Source organism: Neltuma alba, unplaced genomic scaffold, assembly GCF_004799145.2.
Source record: "Neltuma alba isolate B1F8T4 unplaced genomic scaffold, ASM479914v2 tig00012081_pilon, whole genome shotgun sequence".
Classification (NCBI taxonomy): Eukaryota; Viridiplantae; Streptophyta; class Magnoliopsida; order Fabales; family Fabaceae; genus Neltuma; species Neltuma alba.
In genome coordinates, this window is record NW_021636640.1 from 1108301 (window position 1) to 1130580 (window position 22280).

Consider the following 22280-nt stretch of genomic DNA (forward strand, 5'->3'; position numbering starts at 1 on the left):
TAATAAAGTTAAACTATACGTATAAAGATCATCTCAGTAACTATTATGTATTACTTCCGGTTCTAATTATTTTATTTATAATCTATAAATAAAACGTTATAATTAGAATGAGAGCTTGCGAGTGAAGACTTTCATGCTCGGATGGAAACAAAAACACGAACGTGGCCGTACGGGGGATCGGCTGAAACTGACGGCGAGGATGATGTCCGTATGCATTACTAGAGATCTGTGCGGCGAGGCCGGAATCTATGTCCTTGCCAGCGTGTTGGAATCGCGTAAGGTGCGCGGCTTAAGTTTACTCGTACTCGCTCACTTTTACAGGCACAACAACCTTAATAGGTTACTAATTACAAAGGTTAATTAGTTAATTAATTCTAATTTGGGAAAATCCGCCTTTTCCCATTCATGATCATTGTGGTTTTACTCTTTTAGCCCTCCCGCTTTCCCAACCACCACTATTACGCGGTCCATTTGTCCCCCTTATAATCCCTCTCCTTCCTTCTAGGGTTCCCATTCCTCTCACTCCACCACACCCCTTCGTCTCTCACACCCTCCTTGTCTGACAAATTTCAATCTCTTCAGCTGTGTCCCAACCCGAGCTCAATCCTCAATCTACTTCGCCTGGGTTTCCCATTCAAGTTCTTACCTTCACTCTCTGGCTTTCCTGGGGACAGTTTTCGGTTTTCGCAAGATTCAATTTTGAAATCTGGCTTCTGGGTGTGAAATTTGAAGGCTGGTTTTTCAGTTTCATTTGCTGGGTTTTCAAATTTGGGGAAAATTTCGGGTTTTTGGGGATTCAGTTTTGAAATTCAGCTTCTGGAGGTGTGATTGATTTTGAAAGAAGAGAGGATATATGCGATAATGCCCGCGACGGACTATCAAAACTCGTCGTCTCCATTGTCGTTCACTCATATTGGTCGTTCGCTTCTGAGTCTCCGGCGTGATCACCAGGTTCACTCCATGGAAGGGTCTACGACGCCGAACTTCCAAAACGGCAGCTTGGACAACGATCTTGAGTCGTTTCAGAGACTGGTCACTGAACTGTTTCACGACCTCGCTTCTGTAAGCCAGGACGATTTGCTTTCCCTTTCGTGGGTCTCGAAGCTTCTTGACTCCTTCCTCTGTTGCCACGAGAACTTCAGAATGGTTCTTCACAGCCATGGAGCTCAGGTGTTCAAATCGCCGACGGATCGAATGGTGACAGATTACTTCGAACGGAGCGTGAAGGCCTTGGATGTGTGTAATGCGATTCGCGATGGGATTGAGCAGATTCGTCAATGGCAGAGGCTTCTTGAGATTGTGGTTTGTGCACTGGACCGTGAAAGAACCGTGGGAGAAGCTCAATTTCGTCGTGCCAAGAAAGCGCTTATTGATTTAGCAATCGGGATGCTGGATGATAAGGATTCTAATTCCAGTACGGGCTCGTCTCTTGCACATCGAAACCGATCCTTTGGTCGAAGCAGAGACACAACTCATCATCATCATTCTCACAACCATCATTTTCGATCACTTTCGTGGAGCGTTTCTCGTACTTGGTCGGCTGCGAGGCAGCTTCAAGCGATCGGGAACAATCTTAGCCCTCCCAAAGCGAATGATCTCGCTGCCTCCTACGGCCTAGCACAGCCTGTATACACCATGAACGCCGTTCTTCTCTTTGTGATGTGGGCTCTCGTGGCTGCAATTCCGTGTCAGGATCGAGGGCTTCAGGTTCATTTCAGTGTTCCCAGGCATTTCTCATGGGCAGGTCCGATGTTGTTCCTTCATGAGAGGATCACGGAAGAGTCTAAGAAGAGGGAGAGGAAAAATGCTTGTGGATTGCTGAAGGAGATTCATCAGATTGAGAAGTGTGCCAGAGTGATGAATGAATTGTCTGATTCTGTCCAATTTCCATTAACGAAGAAGAAAGAAGAGGAGGTTAGGCAGAGGGTGAAGGAGGTCTCAGAGGTCTGTGAAGCTCTGAAAAATGGATTAGATCCATTGGAGCGACTAGTTAGAGAAGTGTTTCATAGAATTGTGCGAAGCAGAACAGAGGGACTTGACTCTCTTGGTAGGCCTAATTTTGCCGAATAATCTGCGTATGGAGAAGCAAGCAAGGGATGATGTAGAGAAGTTTAGGGTATGTGAAGAAGATAGACCTCTGTGATCTATATGTTTTTCTCTTTCTTTTTCTTTTTTCCCTTTGTGATGTTGCCATTGTATAACCTATTTTCTGGGCAAGTTGATAATGCATCGCTCATTGCAGCTGATTTTGTTCATGAATTTTTGGTACACACACACACACACACTTACCGTTGTGTTGGAAGAGCTGATTTGTTGTAAAATCTTGTAATCTTCCTCCAGGATTTTGTGTTGGGTTTCATGTAATCATACAAAGATCCTGGTATTTGGATATAACAGTTGACCTTAAATGTATTATAAAACTTATAAACACTTTTTACACTGTTTTCCTCCATTCCTACTGCTCTCTGCATCGTAAGAACTCTTAATAATGGCAGCGCTTTTCCTAAGCCATAAATAATTTGATTTATTTCTAAGACATCATGTAAGAATTGGGTATCACATTGATTGCTATGTAAAACATGATTTGGCTAAAACTCTTGGTAACTTTTTATCTTTCTAACCTCAGTATGTAAAATTTAGTCTTTTAAGCTGCTATAGGCTTTATATTGATCATAATCCTAACTTTATGGTTGACAAGGCTTCTGTGATTTTGGCCCATATTGGCCATCAAAAGTCTAGTTTAGTTGATTAAACCTCAAAATTAATAATGAGTGAATCTTTTGGGAGATTGTGGTCAAGTCATGGGAGTGGTCTGACTTTGACTTGGTACATTACATTGCCATCCATAATTGAACATTTTTCAACCTGTGATCACGCAGTTGGATCTTGGTCAAGGGTTATCTTCCTGACCACATGTCAATGTCTTCCGGGTAATCCTTTTCTTTTAAACAACATTATCGGAATCTCCGCTTTTGCTTAACATTTATGGCTTTGACTGGTTTTCGCATTTTAAACAATTCTTTAGACACAGCTTCCAGGTTATGTTGTCCCTCATCATCCTTGAGTTCTTCAAAATTACTTCTCCACTTCTCGATTGTATCTAAACGATCTCTTTATTTTATATATATATATATATATATATATATATATCGTTCATTTGGGTTCATAAGCAAAATACGTTCTGAGTTCTAACTATGCCATATTTTAATTTTTGAGGTAAGGGCCATTTAGTAATTTTCAGAGAAAGATTTCATTTTAATCACACAATTAATTAAATATAATTTTTTTGCCATAATGAATTAAATATAATTTTTATCATATCTTTGATATCTTTACTTAATGATCTATGCACTTGCCAAACTTCCGTTGTGAGGCTTTGGCAACAGAAAATCCGGTGCTAATTTTGCAGTTTCTTGCACTGAATATATATTACCGGGATAACAATCATAAAATGTTAGGATATTCAGTTAATTACATCATTTTTTTTCCACAGGAGATGGATATTACTACACTGAATTTTTGAAAAAGTAAATTTTCAAGTAAATTTTTTTAATGAAAGAAATAGTCTAATTTTTGAAAAGACATAATCTGGTCAGCTTAAATATGTCATACCCAAGTGTTCTATGTCCCTGATACAATGAATTTCTGAAATTATAGTATGACTACCTACAGAAACGTCACTATCTTCAAATTAATTTATGAAATTTACGGCTTTAAGCAACTAGGGAACTTATGATTGTGAAAGGCTCTGTTGAAAACTATCATAATATTTAATTATTTAATTCATTATTATCTTTTTTTTGCCGCCTAATTAATTAATTATCATGAGAGTTTGGAAGAATGGTGGTGGACCTACTGGTGGTGGTTTGCATGTTACCTTGTTATACAGAAGAGGTCAGGCTTCTCATTCTAATTACCAAACCTTAATTAAGACAATCAATAATCACTTAGCTGTCATATGAATTAATAATCATTAGGTTCGAAGGTTCAATAAAATGAAAATAATTTCTTCTGCTTCCTATTATAACACATTTTTTAACACACATTCATTAAAAAAAAAAAAGTCCTTTAATGAAGAATTCACTTCTTTCTCCCCCCCCCCCAATTTGATCCTTTTTTTAACGCCAATTATTAATTATTTATTTTTAATGATTACTTTTGGGCAATCAGTTTTGATATACTCGTAAAGATATTTTAGGTAAAAAGACATTAATTGTCTTTAAAATTCTGTCAACTATCTTACATATTTAAAGACCGGATTTTTTAAAAAGACGTCTTCTATTATATAAAGGGGCGAGCATGTAGCATTATTATTAAACCATAAAAACGAACAGCGAACCTGAAATGATTATTCTATTTCAATATTTTCTAAGGAATGTAGGAAGAATCAGAACGTGGTTTTATGGCCACACATTTGTCTGGAAATAAATATCTTCCCCTTATGATTTTTTTTTTGTTGGCCTAACTGCCCCTCATGATTTGAACGCATCAATTTAATGCCACGTGATTTGTTTAGTAACAATTCAATCATGGCGGGTTTTTTAAACAGCTTCTCGTTTCTTCAACAATTATTTCTAAGGTTCTTTTTTCTGCTCAAGATTTCTAAAGTTCAGTATTGTTAAAATTAATATGATAACTTGAAATCTAAAACTACTATCAGATTATCCCAGGCAACTGTTTCAAATTTCAAGGAAAATATGATTTCAAAATATTATCAAACTAATCAAGGCAGGAGGTCATTTAAAACTATTTAAAGTCAATCTTTGAGCAGATATTGTTTGGGGTCAAATTAAGCAGATTCAAACTCGTGATATATAAAGAAAGTCAACCATTAAATTCATGCAGTAATATGCAATGAGATGTGTTTAAATTATTAGGAGGGGCAGTCCTGGCTGTGAAGGACATGTCTGCCCGCAACGAGCTGACAAAACTATCAATGCAGCACAGGCCAACATGTTGCCAACTTAAATGAAGTTATGTTTTATCCATGAAAAGAGATGATATATAGTTAAACTAACTAATGCTTATAAATACTAGATATTATCTCTTGTCTTTAATATAAAAATTAGTTTGACTTTTAATTTGGTCATAAATATAAGATTCCAATCTATTTTGTCTCTTAAATTTATTTATTTATTTCAAGATAGTCCTTATAATAGTTGTACTTGTTAAATGTTTCATCAAATAGTAATTTTAGTTAATACACTTGTTAATAAGGGTATTTTAGGAAAGACAACACATGTTTATTAGAAACAACTAATTTAACTAATTTTTTTATAGCCCGTTTGGTTGGATTGCGTGTGAGGGTATTTCTAGTAATCTCAATGCATTTTGCTATTCCCATTGTTTGGTTGGTCTAAAGTAATGTAAATGAGATTACATTGTGTAAAGGAGATTACCTCAAGTGCTGTAATCTAGATTACATAAATGGACCCAAGCGATCGTCATTCCCACTTCCTTTATCCCATAATACCCCTCCCCATTCATGTGCCCCTCCTCTCTCCTTCTTCCTCTCCTCCACTAGTGACACTCCTCCACTATCTTTTTCTGATGACCGTAAAGTTTTCGACACTGATGTTCTCCTTCTCCTTTCAACACCTTTGTTCTGCCCACAACTACCAACCTCTTCCTCCTTGCACCACCATCATTCTTCTCCAATTGTAGATCTCGTTCTTCTCCACAACAATCTTGTTTGCTGCACCACTATTGTTCACATCCCCCATTGCACCCTTCTTAAATTCTGCACCACACTTGCTATTCGTATCATTTTCTTCCCCACCAATATTCTTCTCCAGACTTGATTTTTAATCCTCATCTTCAAATTCTTTTGTCATATTGTGGGTTTTTGGGTCTGATTATGTTGCTGTGTATTTTGGTAGATGATGATCAGTAATGGTAATGTGGCTAGGAAGCATCAAAGAAAGAGGAGGATGGGCGCGGTTTTATTTTTCCCCCCTCTTATGACCAGGGCTACAATGGTCATTTCATATTCCTTTTTAATGTTTTTAATATTAAAAAATGTATTCATCCCAACACGTACCAAACAAATACATTGTGGTTATAATTGCATTACATTACATTCCCAATCATTGCATTCTATTATAATCCCATTCATTCCATGAACCAAACAGGCACTTAATGTACTCAAATGAAAGCAGTGTTTATATTAATACTATCATCACCGGCTACTCTTTTTTTGGGCTTAAGGAGTTGAGGCCAACACAAATCACAAATAACGGAATTGGCATCAGAGACTTCCAACAAAGAAAGCTGGAATTAAGGCATGCAAAAGATAATGCAAGACAAGTCTTGGTTCTGTTCCTTGCTTTTCAGTACATAAAGGAACTTGTTGCAATATGCGGACTTACTAATTCATAGCACGTCATATACAAGTCGAAAAAATGAAAGAATTTGACCTAATTAGTTCTAATTGTCTGCTCTATTCATTTACATTGTTAATCTGGACCTTTACTTTCGTCAGCAGAACATGGAGTCCTCGTTGACAATGTATGGTGAAACTGTGATACTTTCTACGATTAGAAGTTTCAAAAGAATAAGATGAATCTTTTGTAAAGTGAAATAATATGACTCTGCATGAGCCCTGGCTCACTTGGTTAACCACCTTCTTCGCCTATTTAGACTTCTTTCCACCACCTATCCGCAGGGATCAGTTACCTGCAAAAAGAATAAAGAGAAAAAGATAAGCCATGCTAATTTCAATATCAGAATTCAAACAAAAATTAATACTGTAATAGATAAAAAAAAAATGATTGTTGGGTGAAATAACCAAGTTCGAACTCAGGGAAAGTATTATAACACTTGCGACCAGAAAACCGGAACTTGCGCTCCAAAAACATCTCCAAGCTTTACAAATGACCTACCTTATGCTCTTTCAATGCAATATGCGCGAGTACAAAATTTGATATGAACTTCAGTTATTGCTTATTAATATTGGATAAACAGAATATCTCCAAGTAATACTGGAAAGCTAGATATGATGGAAAACACTACCTTCTTCCAGCTCTTTTATGGCCTAAGAATAAAATTATGAGAGATGCAATGAAGACTGATCCTGCAACAACCAGAGGGGCACGCAGTTCCACTTTCTTTTCACTTTCTTCCACTTCAATATCTTCGAGATCCTCTGACTCTTGAGAGATTTCCACTTGAGACACATCGGCTGCTTCACCGGCTTTTTCTTCTTCAATTGCAAGACCTTCATGATTTTCTTCTTGCTGTGAGAGATGTGTTTCCTCATCTTCTTGGTCTGATCTCCTTGTAGTTGATTCTTGAAAATCTAATTCAGATTCCTGCTTCTCTGGTTCTTGGGATTCTAGATGTTCACCATCACGGCATTCATCTATTTTGCCTTCCTCTTCCTCTTCTAATTTTTCATCTGGTGGTCTGTCCAGTTCATTCGCTACAGTTTCTGATGCTTTAGTGCCCTCTAGGGAAGAAGTAGACTCTTTACTCTCCTGGAATTGTGCAAAATTCTCAACCGTCGGAGCATCTTCTTTAACACCTGGCCTTGATGTTCTAGATGGCCCTTTGCTCATATTTTCTACGGATGGAGATGGCAATTTTTTTCTTTGTGGCTTATCAAGCTCACCTTTTGGTTTGTCGCTGCTGAACTTTATACTTGATTCTTTTGGATGTGCAGCATGAGGTTTTTGAGATTCCACTTCTCTGTCAGATATGGCTTCTTCTGATTCTTCATTACCATGAAAGGGAATTTTCCTCCTTTTTTCTTGCTGTACTTCTCTTATCTCTGAAATTTTCTCTTTACGTTCGATCTCTGCAGTTCGAACTAACAATGTCTCTTGTGATTTTTCTGTCTCATTATCTGCTAGAACATCTCTAAATTCTTCAGCAACCCCTGTAATTTGATCCATCTTTTCACTTCCATTTTTCTTCATTTTATGCTTCTCATCTTTGCACTCTACAATCTTTGTTCTTTCCCTTTCGCAAGACAACGTTTTTTCCCCATCTTTTTTATTCTGCTTCTCTTCTTCTGCAGTTTCTAATCTTCTCTCTTTTTCGAGCAAATAATGACCTCTGTCCTCATTTAAAGTTTTGAAGTGTTCTTTTCCTTCCAAGCGTTGATCTGAAAGAACGTTTGGTTGCAAAGCTTCTATTTCCTTTGGAAATTCTATTTCAAACTTTTTCTTGTTAACCTCGGATTGCTGAGTTGATGGTGAACTTTTCACGTCAGGTGGTTTGCCTGCTTCATACTCTTCTCCTTCTCTTGATTCTAGCACAGGCTTCTTGGTTTTCGGAAATTTCCACTTCATATTCCTTTTGTCTGATTCAAGAGGCCCTAAGCTTTGCACTTTTACTCTTGGAGGAGGCAAATCCTCCAACCTTGATCCTTCAACTTCGTTCTTTTTCTCAACCTCTTTTCTAAGTTTTGGAGGGGAAACTTTTGCTTCTGGATATTTTGCTTCTTTCTCAACTTCTGATTTTCCAGGATGCTCTTTCTCAGGTGACTTTTGTATTGATTTTGCAACCTGTTTAACTGCATTCTCTCTTCTAAGCTTCTCGTCCTTAACACCTTCGGTTGTTCTCCATTTTTCTATTTCAAGATTTGCCTCTGAGCTTTCGCACTCTTCCCATACTTTCTCTATTTCCTTAACTTCTGACTGTTGAGTTGACATCATACTTTCTCTTTCTTGCACGTCTTTTCCCAATGCTTTTTGCTCTTTTGCCTTGGGCGCTTCTCGCAAAGCTTTTCCGAATTGGTTGGTCTTGTCAATCCTTTTAATCTCTTCCTCTTGACTCTTTCCTTCTATTATAGACTCCTCATCTGCCACAACTTGAGTTTCCTCACTCTTTCTTTTGGCCTCTCTCATTTCTTCTACCTTCGTGTCTTTTGGTCTATCCCCTTCATGAATTGATTCTACCATTTTTGTGGGAAGCTCCTCTACACGATGTTGCGCCTTATGTTTAGTTCCAACCCTGGGATCTTCAGTTTCCTTCTGAGTTTTCACCGTTCTCTCCCTTTTATTATCTTCCACGAGAGGACTAAATAATGCACCTTGTACGTTGTCATTAGTATCTCCTTTTGCTTTCTCAAAAAGAGGTTCAGTTTCTCCGGAGCCTTCTATAAGAGTTTTAGTTTTGTCCCCATTTGCAGCCTCTAAAGTCTCCTCATCAAATTCTCTTTCGTCGCTCGGTTGTCCAGTTTTCAATTGAACTCTGTCCCCTGTTGTGATTTTCTCAAAACCCTCTTTTGTCTCATCGTATTTGTGTACAATCACTTCTTTCACTTTCACTTCTTTCTCTCTCTTTACAATGATCTCTTCTTTCACTTTCAATTCTTTCTCTCTCTGGGCCTTTTTTCCTGACAACTGTTTGGGAAACTTTGCTGTATCAGTCCCCAACTCTCCAAACGCTTTGTTGACAGTATTCTCTTGCACGTGTTGTCCATCTCTAGAGAATCTAATGGCAGACTCTTCAACTTCCTTTTTTCTTGAGTCTCTTGCATCATCATTTCCATTAATCTTGCTTGTTTCCTCAGACATCTCTGATTCTTCTCCTTCAACTTCTTCCAAAATTCCCTCAGCTTCTTGGCTCCGTCTTTTGGCCATGGCTTCTGTGGCCTTTTCAATTTCTTCCAAATTTTCTCCCTTTGAAGTTGCACATTTTGGTATCATGCTATTATCTTCAACCCTGTGAAACTTAGGCTCCTCAATTTCTTTCAGTTCTGCTCCTTCACTTTTGTCTTCATCTCTTTCTATCCCCTCCCTTTCTTCTGATCGAATTGGTAATTTTGGTTCCTGCATAGGAGACTCTTTTATCCTAGTTTCGCTTGCTTCAAATTGTTCATTGCTGATTTCTTCTTTCAACATTTCTTCGTATCTACTTTCACTTTCAAATTTACGAACATAAATTTCTCCCTTTTTCGTCCCTTCAATTGTGTCTTTCCCACTAGCCCCATTTGCACCAGAAAACAACTTTTCAGATACGCCTCCTTCAATAGGAGTAATTTTAGCTTCAAGTTCTTCCTTAGTTTTTGTTCTCACCCTCTCTTCATCTTCGCCTTCAATTGCAAACTCCTTCTTTCCAATTTCTTTTTCTTGTTCCCCTTTGAATACTTCCTCCACCTTTTCTTTGTATTTATCGTCAACTTCAAACTTAATCTCATCAATTTCTCTCTGCTCTGTCCCTTCAACCATGTCTTCCTCACTAACCCCAATTTTTCCGACTAACACTTCTTTGGATTCCCCTCCTTCCATTGCTTCAAGAACTTTCTTATCATTTTCTGTTCCTACCTTTGCTTCCTCTTTCCCTTCAATTTCATACTTAGTTGCTTCACTTTCTCCCTGTTTTGTCTCTTCAACCATGTCTTCCCCACTAGCCCCGATCGAACCAGCAAGCATCATATCAAGCTTCTCTCCTTCTTTTGTAGTGTCTATTGCTTCAAGTCCTTCCTTACTAGTTGCCATTCCCACCCTTTCTTCACCTCTTTCCCTAGTTTCAGAATCAAGCTTTTGAATATCCCTCTTTTGTGTCCTTTCAACTATGTCTTTCACCCTTTCTTTATCTTTATCTTCAATTTCCTTTTGTTTTATGCCTTCGGCTACGCCTTCTTCGCTAACCTCAATTTTTCCACCATCCACTTTTTTGGGTTCCAATCCTTCCATTCTAGTTTCTACGACTTCAAGTTCTTCCTTAGTAGTTTTTCTTTCCTCCCTCCCTTCTTCTTTGCCTTTAGTTTCACTTTCAAGCTTAGCCTGTTCAACCTTTCTCTGCTTATCCTTATCAAGTCTGCCTTGGTCATCAAGCCCAGTTGCCCCAAGAAGCACTTTTTCAGATTCCCTTGCCTTCATTGTAGTGTCTACTACTTCAAGTGCCTCCTTATTAATTTCTCGTCCCTCCCTTTCTTCATCTTTGCCTTCACTTTCAAATTTAGTCTCTTGAATTTCCTTAGCAAGCAAATTTTTAGACTCCTTTCCTTCTATTGTAGTCTCTTTTGTTTCAAGTACTCCCTTACTAATTTCCATTCCCACCCTTTCTTCCTCTTTGCCTTTGCATTCAAATCTAGTCTCTTCAATTTCTTTCTTTTGTGTCCCTTCAGATTTGTCTTCCCCATGAACCTCAAAAGCGCTAACAAGCACCTTTTCAGTCTCCTTTCCTTCCATAGCAGTGTCTATTCCTTCAAGTCCTCCCTTACTAACTTCAGTTCCCACCCCCTTTTTATCTTTGCCTTCTCTTTCAAACTTAGTCTCTTCAATTTCTTTCTTTTGTGTCTTTTCAAGTTCGTCTTCCCCACGAACTTCAAAAGCCCCATCAAGGACCTTTTCATCCTCTCTTCCTTCCATGGTAGAGTCTATTCCTTCAAGTCCGTCCTCACTAATTTCTGTTTCCGCCCTCTCTTTGTCTTTGCCTTCTCTTTTAAACTTAGGCTCTTCGATTTCTTTCTTTTGTTTCCCTTGAATTCTATCTTCACCATTAATCCCATAAGCCCCAACATGCACCTTTTCAGGTTCTCTTCCTTCCATTCTAGTGTCTATTGCTTCAAGTCCTTCCTTTCCGATTTTTGCTCCCGCACTTTCTTTATCTTTGCATACACATTCAAATTTAGTCTCCTCAGTTTCTTTCTTTTGTGTCCTTTCAAGCATGTCTTTCCCCCTTCGTTCATTTCTATCTTCAGCTCCAAACTTGGGCTCTTCAATATCTTTCTGTTCTATCTCTGCAGCTTTGTCTTTCCTACTGACCCCAGTTTTCCTAGCAAGAATCTTTTCAGGTTCCCTTCCTTCCATTGCAGTGTCCGTTGCTTCAAGTCCTTCCTTTCTGACTTTTGCTCCCCCCCTTTCTTCATCTTTGCCTTCACGTTCAGATCTAGTCTCTTCAATTTCTTCTTTTTGTGTCTCTTCAAGTATGTCTTCCACCCTTTGTTCACCTCTATCTTCTTTTCCAAACTCAGGTTCTTCAGTTTCTCCCTGTTCTATCTCTGGAACTTTGTCTTTCCCGTTAGCCACAATTTTCCCAGCAAACACTTCTTCGTATTCCCCTCCCTCTTTAGATGTCTCAGTTGCTTCAAGTCTTTCGTTACTCATTTCTGTTCGCACCTGTTCTTCATCTTTGCCTCCATTCTCAACCTTAAGCTCTCCTATTTCTTCCTCTGGTGCCCCTTCAAATTTTTCTTCTTTAGTGGTCCCAGGTGGCCTGCCAAGCATGATATTTTCACTTTCCTCAAATGGCTGAAGCACAGATTCCTTCAACACTTCTGGGCTTTCTTTTCCAATAGTTTTTGGAATATCATCTGCACTTTCCCCAATTTCTGATTTCTTCATTGCTTCAAGTCTTGGGCTTTCAATTTCTTCCCGGATTTTGTCAGCAGTTACATCGCCATTGGTGGATTCTACAAGCTTCTTATCAGATAATCCTTCTTCCTTTCTAAAAGCACTCTCATTTTCCCCAGTTTCAGAAGCTTTCTGGCTTGACTCACCAAATCCTTCTTGTTTCACCTCTTCAATCTGAACCCCGCAGATCCCTTTCACCAACTTGGGCATGACAATTTTCAATAATGACTCATCTTCATCAAACTTGGCCTTGATCCGATCCAAAACGACTCCACTGGGGATTTTAAAAGCCTTTCTAAACCCAACAACTTCCACATTTTTCTTCAATATTACCCTCCCCATCATCAACATTTCCTGAATTGGCTTCTCTCCACTAATGGAAATCTCCTTGCCATCCTCACTAATCTTGATCTGAAAACTATTTCTCTCGTAACCTGCAAATTTCATTAAGGCTTACTGTGGTACACTGGACACAAAAGTTCCTAAACCATCTAGTATTCAGAGCGTTTCATCTTCCAAGAATTAAATATCTTAGTTGAGTGGCATATAAAAGAATTCTCAGGAATCAAAACTAGGAAGGAAGAAACAACATATATGTATATATGCATCGAGGATTGAGAGAAAAATAGAATGACCTTTGAGATAGCAAGTGAGGATGAAGGAGGCGCGAGTTTCTGTGGAGACGAAAACTGGGCCTGCAACGTTTTTGGAAATGCGAAGCTCAGAGACAGAAGTGGCATTCTCAGGGGCTCTGGTTCTAGTGACCTTGAGTCCAAGTTCAAGCGCCATAGCTGATTAAGTTGCTGTGTTGTGTCACATAAAAAAAATAAAAAAAAAGAAGGAAATGAGAAAGGCTTCTTGGTTAGTAGTGAAGAAGAGTCTGAAAATGGAAGCGGTGGTTTAGCTCCAGCAAAAGAGAAAGGTATATATTCATTTCTTCCTCACTCTGACACAGTGCTCGCCGTCACCGTATCAGTTATTAATATTATGCGCGCAAGTGTGCAACGGGAAGGGAATTAATTTCCTTTTGAACAAAAAATTAATGTAAAATATATAAAAAAAGATCAATAGTAACCAAGATTTACGAGTAGTGACAAAATTTGACTTGCATAACAGACTTTGAGTGCTTTGTTTGTGTGCAGTTTTTTTAAAAATATTTATTTTACTCATTTAACAATTATAATTTATCACTTCAATAATTTTTTTATTTATGAGATCATAGATAGAAATGTTTAAAAATATACACACAAGTTAACAGTTTAGAACATGCTTAACTATACAATGGACTAATTAACATTTTAAATATTGCTTACTATTTTATAACTTCTGGGTTACATTGTATGTGCAGAATTACAAGGCACACTACCCCACAAGTTAAAAATCCAAAAAGAAGAAAAGCGTTTTCCAATAAAGCAGCTACAAAATGAGGATCATGATGACCTGCACGCTGCACGATAAAATAAATAACTAAAACTGAGGATCATGGTGACCTGCACGCTGCACGATTCTTAATATGTCGACCGAATAAATAATTGCATTGCTTTATATTAGAAAATAGGAATATAAAGTAGTATTATAGTATAGTATTTATAGGTTATGGCACTAATGGCTTCTGTTACCCGCGCCGACACTAGAGAGGGCAAATAGGGCACTAAAGCCCGTTGATCTGATAAAGAACGTAGGAGTAGTTCGTATTTATTCCCCAGCTTTTTTTTTTGGTGAAATTATTCCCCAACTTTGTTTCTCATACCACACTTTTGTCTCGTCAGGCCCAAAAAAAGGAAAAAAAACAACGATACTTTTGTCTTTCGATTCCTCTCCTCGGAACCTGTGGGATTCTATCACTCCAATGTGTCGGCCAAAAAAAAAAAAAGAGATCAATCCAATATCAAATTTACTATTACTGTGTTTAATGAGAGTTTTGCGTGATTTTTCCCCAGTCGAATGAAAAATAATCAACACTCACTCGGCTGGAAGAAGCTAAGCCACGATTTTTTTTATTATTCTTTTATAAGCTTAGATTTTTTAAATGGGTTTAATTTTATTTATTTATAATCTACTTTAGATATATCTTAACATTTTATGTTTTTTTTTAATCTTTACTTCTAATCAATTATATGTTTTTTTAAATCTTTTTCCACTTATTCTCTCTCCCATTTGCACTCTCCATAAATAAAGATGTCTAGTGTAATTTAGTTATTTGAAATTTATAAAAAGAATTGGAGGAAATATTATAATTATAATTGTTTATTGACTAATACAATGAAAATGTGATCATTTATATGTATAAATTAATATATATTATTTTCCCCCTAAATGAGCAAAGAATAGAAATAATTTGCGACTAAAATTTCAGTATGGCTCCATTGAGTCTTGAGTCCAATTTTCAGTCGCTCTGATGGACGACTATTGAGGTGCTAATTGCAGTTTGCATCCAAACATTATTTCTTCACATCATGATCTCATATTATAAAAACAATAAAACAATTTTTCTCCCACTAAGTTTTAATTTGTTTTCTCCTCTAATTTGTTTACATCTTCTTCCCTCTGAACCAGTAATTGATCTGATGCTTTCCTTTGTTCACGCTGAAAAGTGAAACAATATAATAACATGCCATGTCTGGTTGGGTCACCCCTCTTTAATTTCTTCTTCACTGTCTTGTTACTATCAAATTTGGATGCCATGATAACCTTTCTTTCTTTTGGTTCCTTTGACCTCATCCTTCTCCTTATAAAAGAAAATGAAGCGGGGAAAACCATGCCTTAATTCTAACATCATAATGAGTATATATAATTTAACCAATTAAGCAACCTATAATCATATGTTGATCACAGGTAGCCTAGCTATGTGAATTGTGAGATTACCAAGTTTGAAGTTGAGGAAAGTAGTGGCATTAACAAATGGAACATACATAATTATTGCATTTACTTAAATATCATCACTGAGAAATCAAAACCTTACAAGTCTATCTTTTTTCAACTCTTTTATGACGAATGAACAAAACTACAAGAAACACAACAAAGGCTGATCCTGCAATGAACAAAGGACCATGCAACATTTTTCTCTCTCCATTTTCTTTGAATTGGCTTCCTCTTCTCTCTTCTACTTCATGGGAGATTTCCACGTTCACTTCATCTCTTTGTTCTTGAGCTTTTTCCTCTTCTCTAATTGCTTCCACTTGGATATCTTGCAGTTCATGATCTATTTCCTTCGGGATTACCACGTAGACTCCATCTCTTTGTTCATTAGCTATCTCCTTTTCACTTTCTTCCACTTGGATATCTTTAAGTCCATCTGATCCATGATCATCAACCTCCACTTCAACTTCATGTTCTCCATGGCTTTCTCTCTGCCCAATGACCTCATGATTGTCATTATGTGGACCTGATGGGGACTCTAGTTGTGATCTTCTCAATAGGTTAGCATCAGAATCTTGCTTCTTTGGTCCTTGAGATTGTTGATTTCCACTTTCATCACCGCGTTCGTTGTCATAGGTTTTACCTTTTTCTTCATCTACTGTTTCTTCAAATATTTCGACTTTCTTTTTTGCTTGAGACCTTTCCTTACAGCTTTCATCTTTGACTTGTCTAAATAACATAGGCTCTTCAATATCTGTCTGTTCTTCCCCTTCTGTCATCTCCACAACAATGTCAGTTTCATCTTTGACTTCTTGAAGTGGTTCTTCTGGTTCCTTGGGAAGCTCTTTCACTTTCGTTTCCATTGCTTCTTCTTCAAACCCCTCCTTACCAATCTCTTCCATTTGATTTGAATTTCCCATGCCTTCAAATTCCTCCTCCGTTCCTTCAGCGGTCACATCTACATCTCTATCTTCAATTTCATACTTAGGTTCTCCAATTTCTTTCACTTTTCTCACTTCAATTATGTAGTCTTCCTTCCTAGTATCTTCTTCTTCCACCATCTCTTCTTTTGTGTCTTCAATTTCTTTCTCTTTTCTCCCTCCAATTATTTCTTCATCAACTTCCGTACCTAGTACTCCATTATCACTTTCCTCTAATGATTGAATCACAATATGTATATTAGAAATTTCTTGGTTTTCATATCCTGTGTTCTCTGGAATACGGTCTTCTACATTGATATTTTGCTCTACTTCTGAATTCTTCACTTCTTGGGCTTCTTCTTTGCCATCCTCTTCTCTGTGATCATTTTCTCCATATGTGTTTCCAATTTCAAGTACCCTAGGGTTTTCACTTAGATCATGAACCTTCAACTCTTTGATGACTTTGTGGCTTGACTCTCCAAATTCTTCTTCCTTTACCTCTTCAACATGAACCCCACAGATCTGTTTCACAAATTTGGTCATGCATATTTTCAGTACAGATTCCTCTTCACTGTACTTGGCCTTGATCTGATCTGGAACCACTCCATTAGGGATTTTGTAAACCTTCCTAAACCCTAAAATTTCTTCCTGATTCTTGCCCATTACCTTCCCCATAATCACCAGCTTCTGAATTGGTTTCTCTTCATTTGTGGAGCTCTGATCTCCACCTTCGTCCTTGATTTTGATGATCTCAATACTATTTCTCTTGTAACCTTCATTTTTCATAAATACCTTGTCATGTATATTCAAGGTAAAAAAAAAAAGACAAAAAGAAAATCCCAAAAGAATTGAGATTATCAACTTTATGACTTATGAATATATGATATATCTACTCTTGATTTTGGATGAGAAGAATGATAGTTTACTTAGAGTTAACAGAGTATGATTTAGTAAAAAAATTAAAAATGGATGAAAATGTTGTTACATATGACTTCAGAAAGAGAAATGGTATATTTTAGAACGGATAATAAGAAGTTTGTATTATAAAAAAGTTGCATTTAAACTTTGATTTCAATGCTGTGTAATTAATTTGACAATGTAGAAAAGGTTTATATGTAATATATATATATATATATATATATATATATAGTGCAATTTATTATGAAACATTTGAACCCTGAAACATTTCACACATTTTGGAAGACCAAAAGTCACAAAAACATATATATGAACTACATGTATGAATAAAACTTGCGATAAGATAGAAAGGTAGAGAAACCTTGGAGACGGGCAGAAAGGATGAACATGGAAGGAGTCTCTCTGCACCAGAACACTCCCTCTTCTCTATCTTTCGCTATCCAAAGCTCACATCCAACACTTTCATTTTCATCATCATCTTCTTCTTCTCTGCTTCTTCTGATCATTTTGTCCCTTAATTCAAGCTCCATTAACACAGACACACAGCCCAAAGCAAAAAAGTAAAAAAGTAAAAAAACTGCCGATCGATCGGGTTGCTGATTCCTATGTGTATATATGTATGTATATTATCTATAACTACATGAACAAGGAAAGGATTTTAAGAAAGATAGAAAGAGTGGAAGAGAAAAAGTGAGATTGCTTTAATGCGTAAAGGGAAATGTCACATAACTGAGAGACGACAGCATAGATTCATTTCTTGCCCATCCATACAGTGTCGGCACCCCACCTGTGGAGCCCCCCCCCTATTGACCACTTCCATATTTTTTTCATTTTTCTCTTCTTCTCAGTTTAAATCATTTCAATCAAATTTTAACAAGTTCAAATTAACTTTCTGTTTTGATATATTTCAGTAAAAACCCATAAAATATGAATCCTCCAGTTTAATCTAAACAGTCAACTAAATTGAGAAAGAATTAGAGAGAGAGGGAGAGATATTCAGATTTCTGGTATTTAAATAAATATTTCAATACGTTGATAACTTAGGGCATGTGACCTGTGACCTTCCTCCTAACAAGAATTTTGAGGATCTCCTTAGGGCTATTGTGGCACTTAGGTTGTTGAAAACTTGTACTTATAATTAATATCGTGATATTTTTTTATTATGAGAGTCATGGGTGTTTTCTTTTTTACAAGAAAAAAGTGTGGGTATTATCAAGCTATCCCAATTTGAATTTTCTTGAATTCACATTGTTCAAATCTCACACACAATTATTTATTTTATTTTATGGTCATGAAGACTCTATGAGATTAATTTTAAATTTAATATTCTATTTATAATTTTCTTAAGAGGTGAAACCTAAAATTAATCAAAACCAAAAGACTTGCAGACCATTAACATATTTTTCTAAACAGTTTGAGTAGAGCTCCTGCTCACATCATTCCACCACACCTAGCTAATTGCCATAAGCCCGTATGACTTATTAACACAGTACTATCTTTCACACAATAAAGACGGAATTTGTAAACACACCCCCTCCCATTTTATTTATTTTTAAAGCACCTTAGCTAACATTACAAGCTCCAAGCTCACGCAAGATGCTAGGCGAAGCCAAAGCTAGCAGCACTCTCTTTTTAGAACCGACCTCCACGTGCATCTTCAGAGCTGCCGAATCTTCCGCCTTCCCTACCACCGGAACTGCCAAAACCACCGGAACGCTCATTGTCACCACCGAAAGATGATTCCTTATAACCAGTTTCGGAAAAGCCACCATTGGAACGCTCATTATCACCGCCGCCGTAACCACCACCAAAAGATGAGTTGTGGCCACCGCCAGTTTCAAAGTTACCACCTGCACTGCCAAAGCCACCGGAGCCCTCATCGTCACCACCAAAAGATGATTCCTTCCGCCCAGCTTCGGAAAAGACTCCCCCGGAACGCTCCTTATCATCACCGTAACCACCACCAAAAGATGAGCTGTGACGACCGCCAGTTTCAAAGTTACCACCTGCACCGCCAAAGCCACCGGAACGCTCATCGTCACCACCGAAAGATGATTCCTTGCGACCAGCTTCGGAAAAGCCACCCACGGAACGCTCATTATCACCGCCGTAACCACCAAAAGATGAGTAGTCGTGACCGCCAGTTTCAAAGTTACCACCTGCACCACCAAAGGATGATTTGTTCTCATGAGAAAAGCCACCGCGCTCATTGTCGTCACGGCCACCACCGAAGGACGACTGGTTGAAGCCGCCGGATTCGGAATCACGGCCACCAGCGTCGGGACCACCGAAGGATGAGTAGTCGTGTTGTTGGCGAGACATGATGATGATGAGGAGGAGAAATTAATGGGAAGGAAATATAATGCAGATGAAGAAACAGAGAAGAAATTTCAGAAATGGGTGTGAGTTGAAGCAAATAAGAATAATGTTTTTGAGATATTTATAGAGGAAACATGGCCAGTTTCATGGATGACCGCAGATAACCTCAAGGAAGATAAGATCGCGGAGAAAATATCTGGCTGTACGCTAAGGTAAATGGGTACACGTGCTTTTATGCTTACAAATATCATTTCGGACGCGTATACAGTATACACACACACGCACAAGCATCCAACAACCATAGCCAATCAGCTCATGCATGGGCCCCATAACGTGCTGGTGTTTTTTTGTTAAAAAAATTGTTAAAATCAACACACTACCCCATCTTTGATATAAAAGCTAATTTAGCTTTTAGTTTAGTTATTAATGTAAAACCTCAATCCACTTTATTTGTCATAATTATCTATTTTTTCTTAAGATAGTCCTTGTAGTAATAGTAATTCTAGCAAATATACTTGATTAGTAAGGATATTTTAAGAAAGACAATAATTATTTATTATAAACAGCTTACCTAACTAATTTTCTTAATATAGTCAAATTAATTAACTGGTTCTTATATTAAAGAGCGGAAGTAGTATAATAGTAGTAGCAGACCGTAGTAATAATAATAAATATAACATCTATAATATTTTTTTTAGGTTAAATATGTTTAGTTTTAAAACACAGACATAAATATGGGAATTGAATTGATCAAACACAGTCTCTGGTTAACCAAATTGCATGCTCATGTTTTAAGTACTATTTTTAGGTTTAAACTCCAACAAAGTTTTATTTTAATAAAATTAGCTCAGACAATACATTTAAATATAAATCATACAAGTTTTTTATATTTATTATGTCAAGTTTTACAATCACACATGGTAATATATGTGCAAAACTTGACATGATAGATAGTTGGTATGAGTATTTTCTTTTAAATCTCACATTTTCATTGTCCCAAAAAACATATCATAATTACGGCCGACAAAAAGAAAAAATCTTGGGTGTGAGCGGAGAATCCAAGAGAGATATAAAGCCAGGGACCATAGAAATGCTGCGGGAGAAAGGACGAGGAAACTAAATGAAAGGTCGATTAAGAGCCCATTATATTGGATCCAGTATCCACTTGGGCTAAAAAAAAAAAATCAACCGACACGTTATGAAGCAGGTAGTAAATCAGATTTTGAATTGTACCCCAAACAAAAAAATCAGATTTTGAAGAGTAGAAAGTAGAAATTAATCAATTAATTAAAATAATTATTGAAAGGAAAAAAAGATGCAAAAATCACAGGTATCTCTATCTGATTGAAGTCGATAACGAGAGTCTTGTGGTGTAGAAAACATTAATCAGTCATTCACAAGTTCCCTCTCACCCGATCCATGGGCAACCATAGCCACCTCAACAAACATGTCCTTTTATTTAATTTTGAATTCAATGTTCATTAATTCATTCAGTAGGCTAGCTGTTTCATTTACTCCCCAACGAATTCAAAGTTAATCATTCCATCTAATTAAACCTTTTTTCTTTTATGTTAATGTTAGCTATAATACCTTTTCTATCTAAATCACGCGCATACTAAGAAAAATTAATGACTTATAAATATATTTTCCTTGATTTTAGTAAAATATGTTAAAATCAACATGTGAATGGTTTATATTTGATTTCTTTTTTCGGCCGTGGAATAGATAAGTGTATGATAGATTAAAATCAAATTGCATTCTATCCTCAGTTGAAATTTAATTTTATAATCTGTTTAGCCCTTGATATCACAGTTTAATAAATTTCAACATGATTTAACTGGTACGTAACAAGAATGTCTAAATGTGGAGTATCATTGTTTGAAATTATATATATCACAACATTTAACATTGAGATATTTTTTTAGGTAGTGCTTCCCATTCAATCACACCTCAGCCACATGAAACGAGTGAACACCGATGCCTCTCCCTCACTTTAATCTATTATTGTCAAATCATATTCAATGTTCTCTCTCTCTCTCTCTCTCTCACACACACACACACACGCGCGGCCACCCGCCACCCGCCACCCGCCCAACACACACACACACACACCCACATGGATCCTATATATTTCTTTCCAATGTTCATTATGAATGATCTCTCTGGACTTAATTATGCAAAAGACAAATTAAAACAAAAATCATATAATTTTAGAATAAGTTATTTTCAAAATGTTTAACAAGAAACAAGAAAAATCTTAAACTCTATTAAATCTGAATTAAAATTTAACAACTTTTTAAACTTTATCTTATTTCATATACATTATGCCCAATAAAAAATAAAACCAACATAATAATAAATAAAGGTAGACCTGTATATTTATATGAAAAATTTGTGTCTCTATCTTATTAATAGTACCAAAAAATTTCTTCCCTCCTTACCATGTAAATAAGATTGGAGGAGTAGTAAATATATATAGCAAGTCGCTTGCCCATCTTCCATCTCTAATATATAGGTAATTAATTGTTCTCCTTGATAGCGATGAACTTTTGCTATAAACTAACTAATGCATCTATTTTATCCCGAGCGATCATCACGGAAGAAACTGCAATTGATGAGCTTTCCTCACGTAATTACCAACATAAGTACGTTGTTGCAATAATTAATGAAGCAAAAAGAGATCAGGAATTGCAAAAATCAATTGACTGTGAGAGAAATTTTAAACTACTCTTTCGATTATAAATATAAAATCTATTTTATAGTGTAAATTATACTATAAAATGAGTCTTATATTTAAAATTAGGAAAGTATTTTTTATTGTATTTGCAAAAATAATAAGTTATAAATAGAGAATGAGGCACGGGGTATTAGGGAAAAGACCAAGGTCAATCAGTTTAAAAATTTAATGATCTTCGGAATAATAGTAGTATGACACTGTGACCTTGGAGCCCCCACATTA

At 36.7% G+C, this 22280-nt stretch overlaps 5 protein-coding genes across 7 annotated transcripts in view; 2 read left to right on the plus strand and 3 right to left on the minus strand.

Moving 5' to 3' along the window:
• Positions 1-527: 527 nt before the first annotated feature.
• Positions 528-2441, plus strand: LOC114722100 (UPF0496 protein 4-like). Its single transcript, XM_028908035.1, has one exon. It carries the CDS (start codon positions 862-864, stop codon positions 2068-2070), a length of 1209 nt encoding a protein of 402 aa, XP_028763868.1. The 5' UTR covers positions 528-861; the 3' UTR covers positions 2071-2441.
• Positions 2442-6309: 3868 nt separating this feature from the next.
• LOC114722096 (microtubule-associated protein futsch) lies at positions 6310-13196 on the minus strand. Of its 3 annotated transcripts, none has more exons than XM_028908031.1 (3): positions 12941-13196; positions 7012-12739; positions 6310-6640 (listed from the first exon to the last, which is right to left on the minus strand). In XM_028908031.1, exons 1-3 carry the CDS (start codon positions 13092-13094, stop codon positions 6607-6609), a joined length of 5916 nt encoding a protein of 1971 aa, XP_028763864.1. In that variant the 5' UTR covers positions 13095-13196; the 3' UTR covers positions 6310-6606. The 3 variants fall into 3 exon arrangements, with proteins under 3 accessions (XP_028763864.1, XP_028763863.1, XP_028763865.1); XM_028908030.1 differs by having other exon boundaries at positions 6310-6643; XM_028908032.1 differs by lacking the exon at positions 6310-6640 and having other exon boundaries at positions 6784-12739.
• The window catches only part of LOC114722106 (citrate-binding protein-like), a 29141-nt gene continuing 17848 nt past the window's right edge, over positions 10988-22280 (plus strand). Inside the window, exon 1 of the mRNA XM_028908041.1 lies at positions 10988-11043. The gene's annotated coding sequence lies outside the window, so the exon portion shown is untranslated. The remainder of the gene's footprint in view (positions 11044-22280) is intronic.
• Positions 15200-17525, minus strand: LOC114722098 (protein Ycf2-like). The gene is made up of 2 exons (XM_028908033.1): positions 17364-17525; positions 15200-16857 (listed from the first exon to the last, which is right to left on the minus strand). Exons 1-2 carry the CDS (start codon positions 17506-17508, stop codon positions 15272-15274), a joined length of 1731 nt encoding a protein of 576 aa, XP_028763866.1. The 5' UTR covers positions 17509-17525; the 3' UTR covers positions 15200-15271.
• LOC114722033 (keratin, type I cytoskeletal 10-like) lies at positions 18635-19324 on the minus strand. Its single transcript, XM_028907940.1, has one exon. The coding sequence runs from the start codon at positions 19322-19324 to the stop codon at positions 18635-18637; it is 690 nt and encodes a 229-aa protein (XP_028763773.1).

Coding starts and splice junctions, on each gene's coding strand:
- LOC114722098 (XM_028908033.1), bottom strand. CDS start 17,508: ATGATCAGAAGAAGCAGAGAAGAAGAAGATGATGATGAAAATGAAAGT. Junction 16,858..17,363: donor CCTTTCTGCCCGTCTCCAAG/GTTTCTCTACCT, acceptor TGAAAAATGAAG/GTTACAAGAGAAATAGTATT.
- LOC114722100 (XM_028908035.1), top strand. CDS start 862: ATGCCCGCGACGGACTATCAAAACTCGTCGTCTCCATTGTCGTTCACT.
- LOC114722033 (XM_028907940.1), bottom strand. CDS start 19,324: ATGTCTCGCCAACAACACGACTACTCATCCTTCGGTGGTCCCGACGCT.
- LOC114722096 (XM_028908030.1), bottom strand. CDS start 13,094: ATGGCGCTTGAACTTGGACTCAAGGTCACTAGAACCAGAGCCCCTGAG. Junction 12,740..12,940: donor CCTCACTTGCTATCTCAAAG/GTCATTCTATTT, acceptor TGAAATTTGCAG/GTTACGAGAGAAATAGTTTT. Junction 6,644..7,011: donor CATAAAAGAGCTGGAAGAAG/GTAGTGTTTTCC, acceptor GGTGGTGGAAAG/AAGTCTAAATAGGCGAAGAA.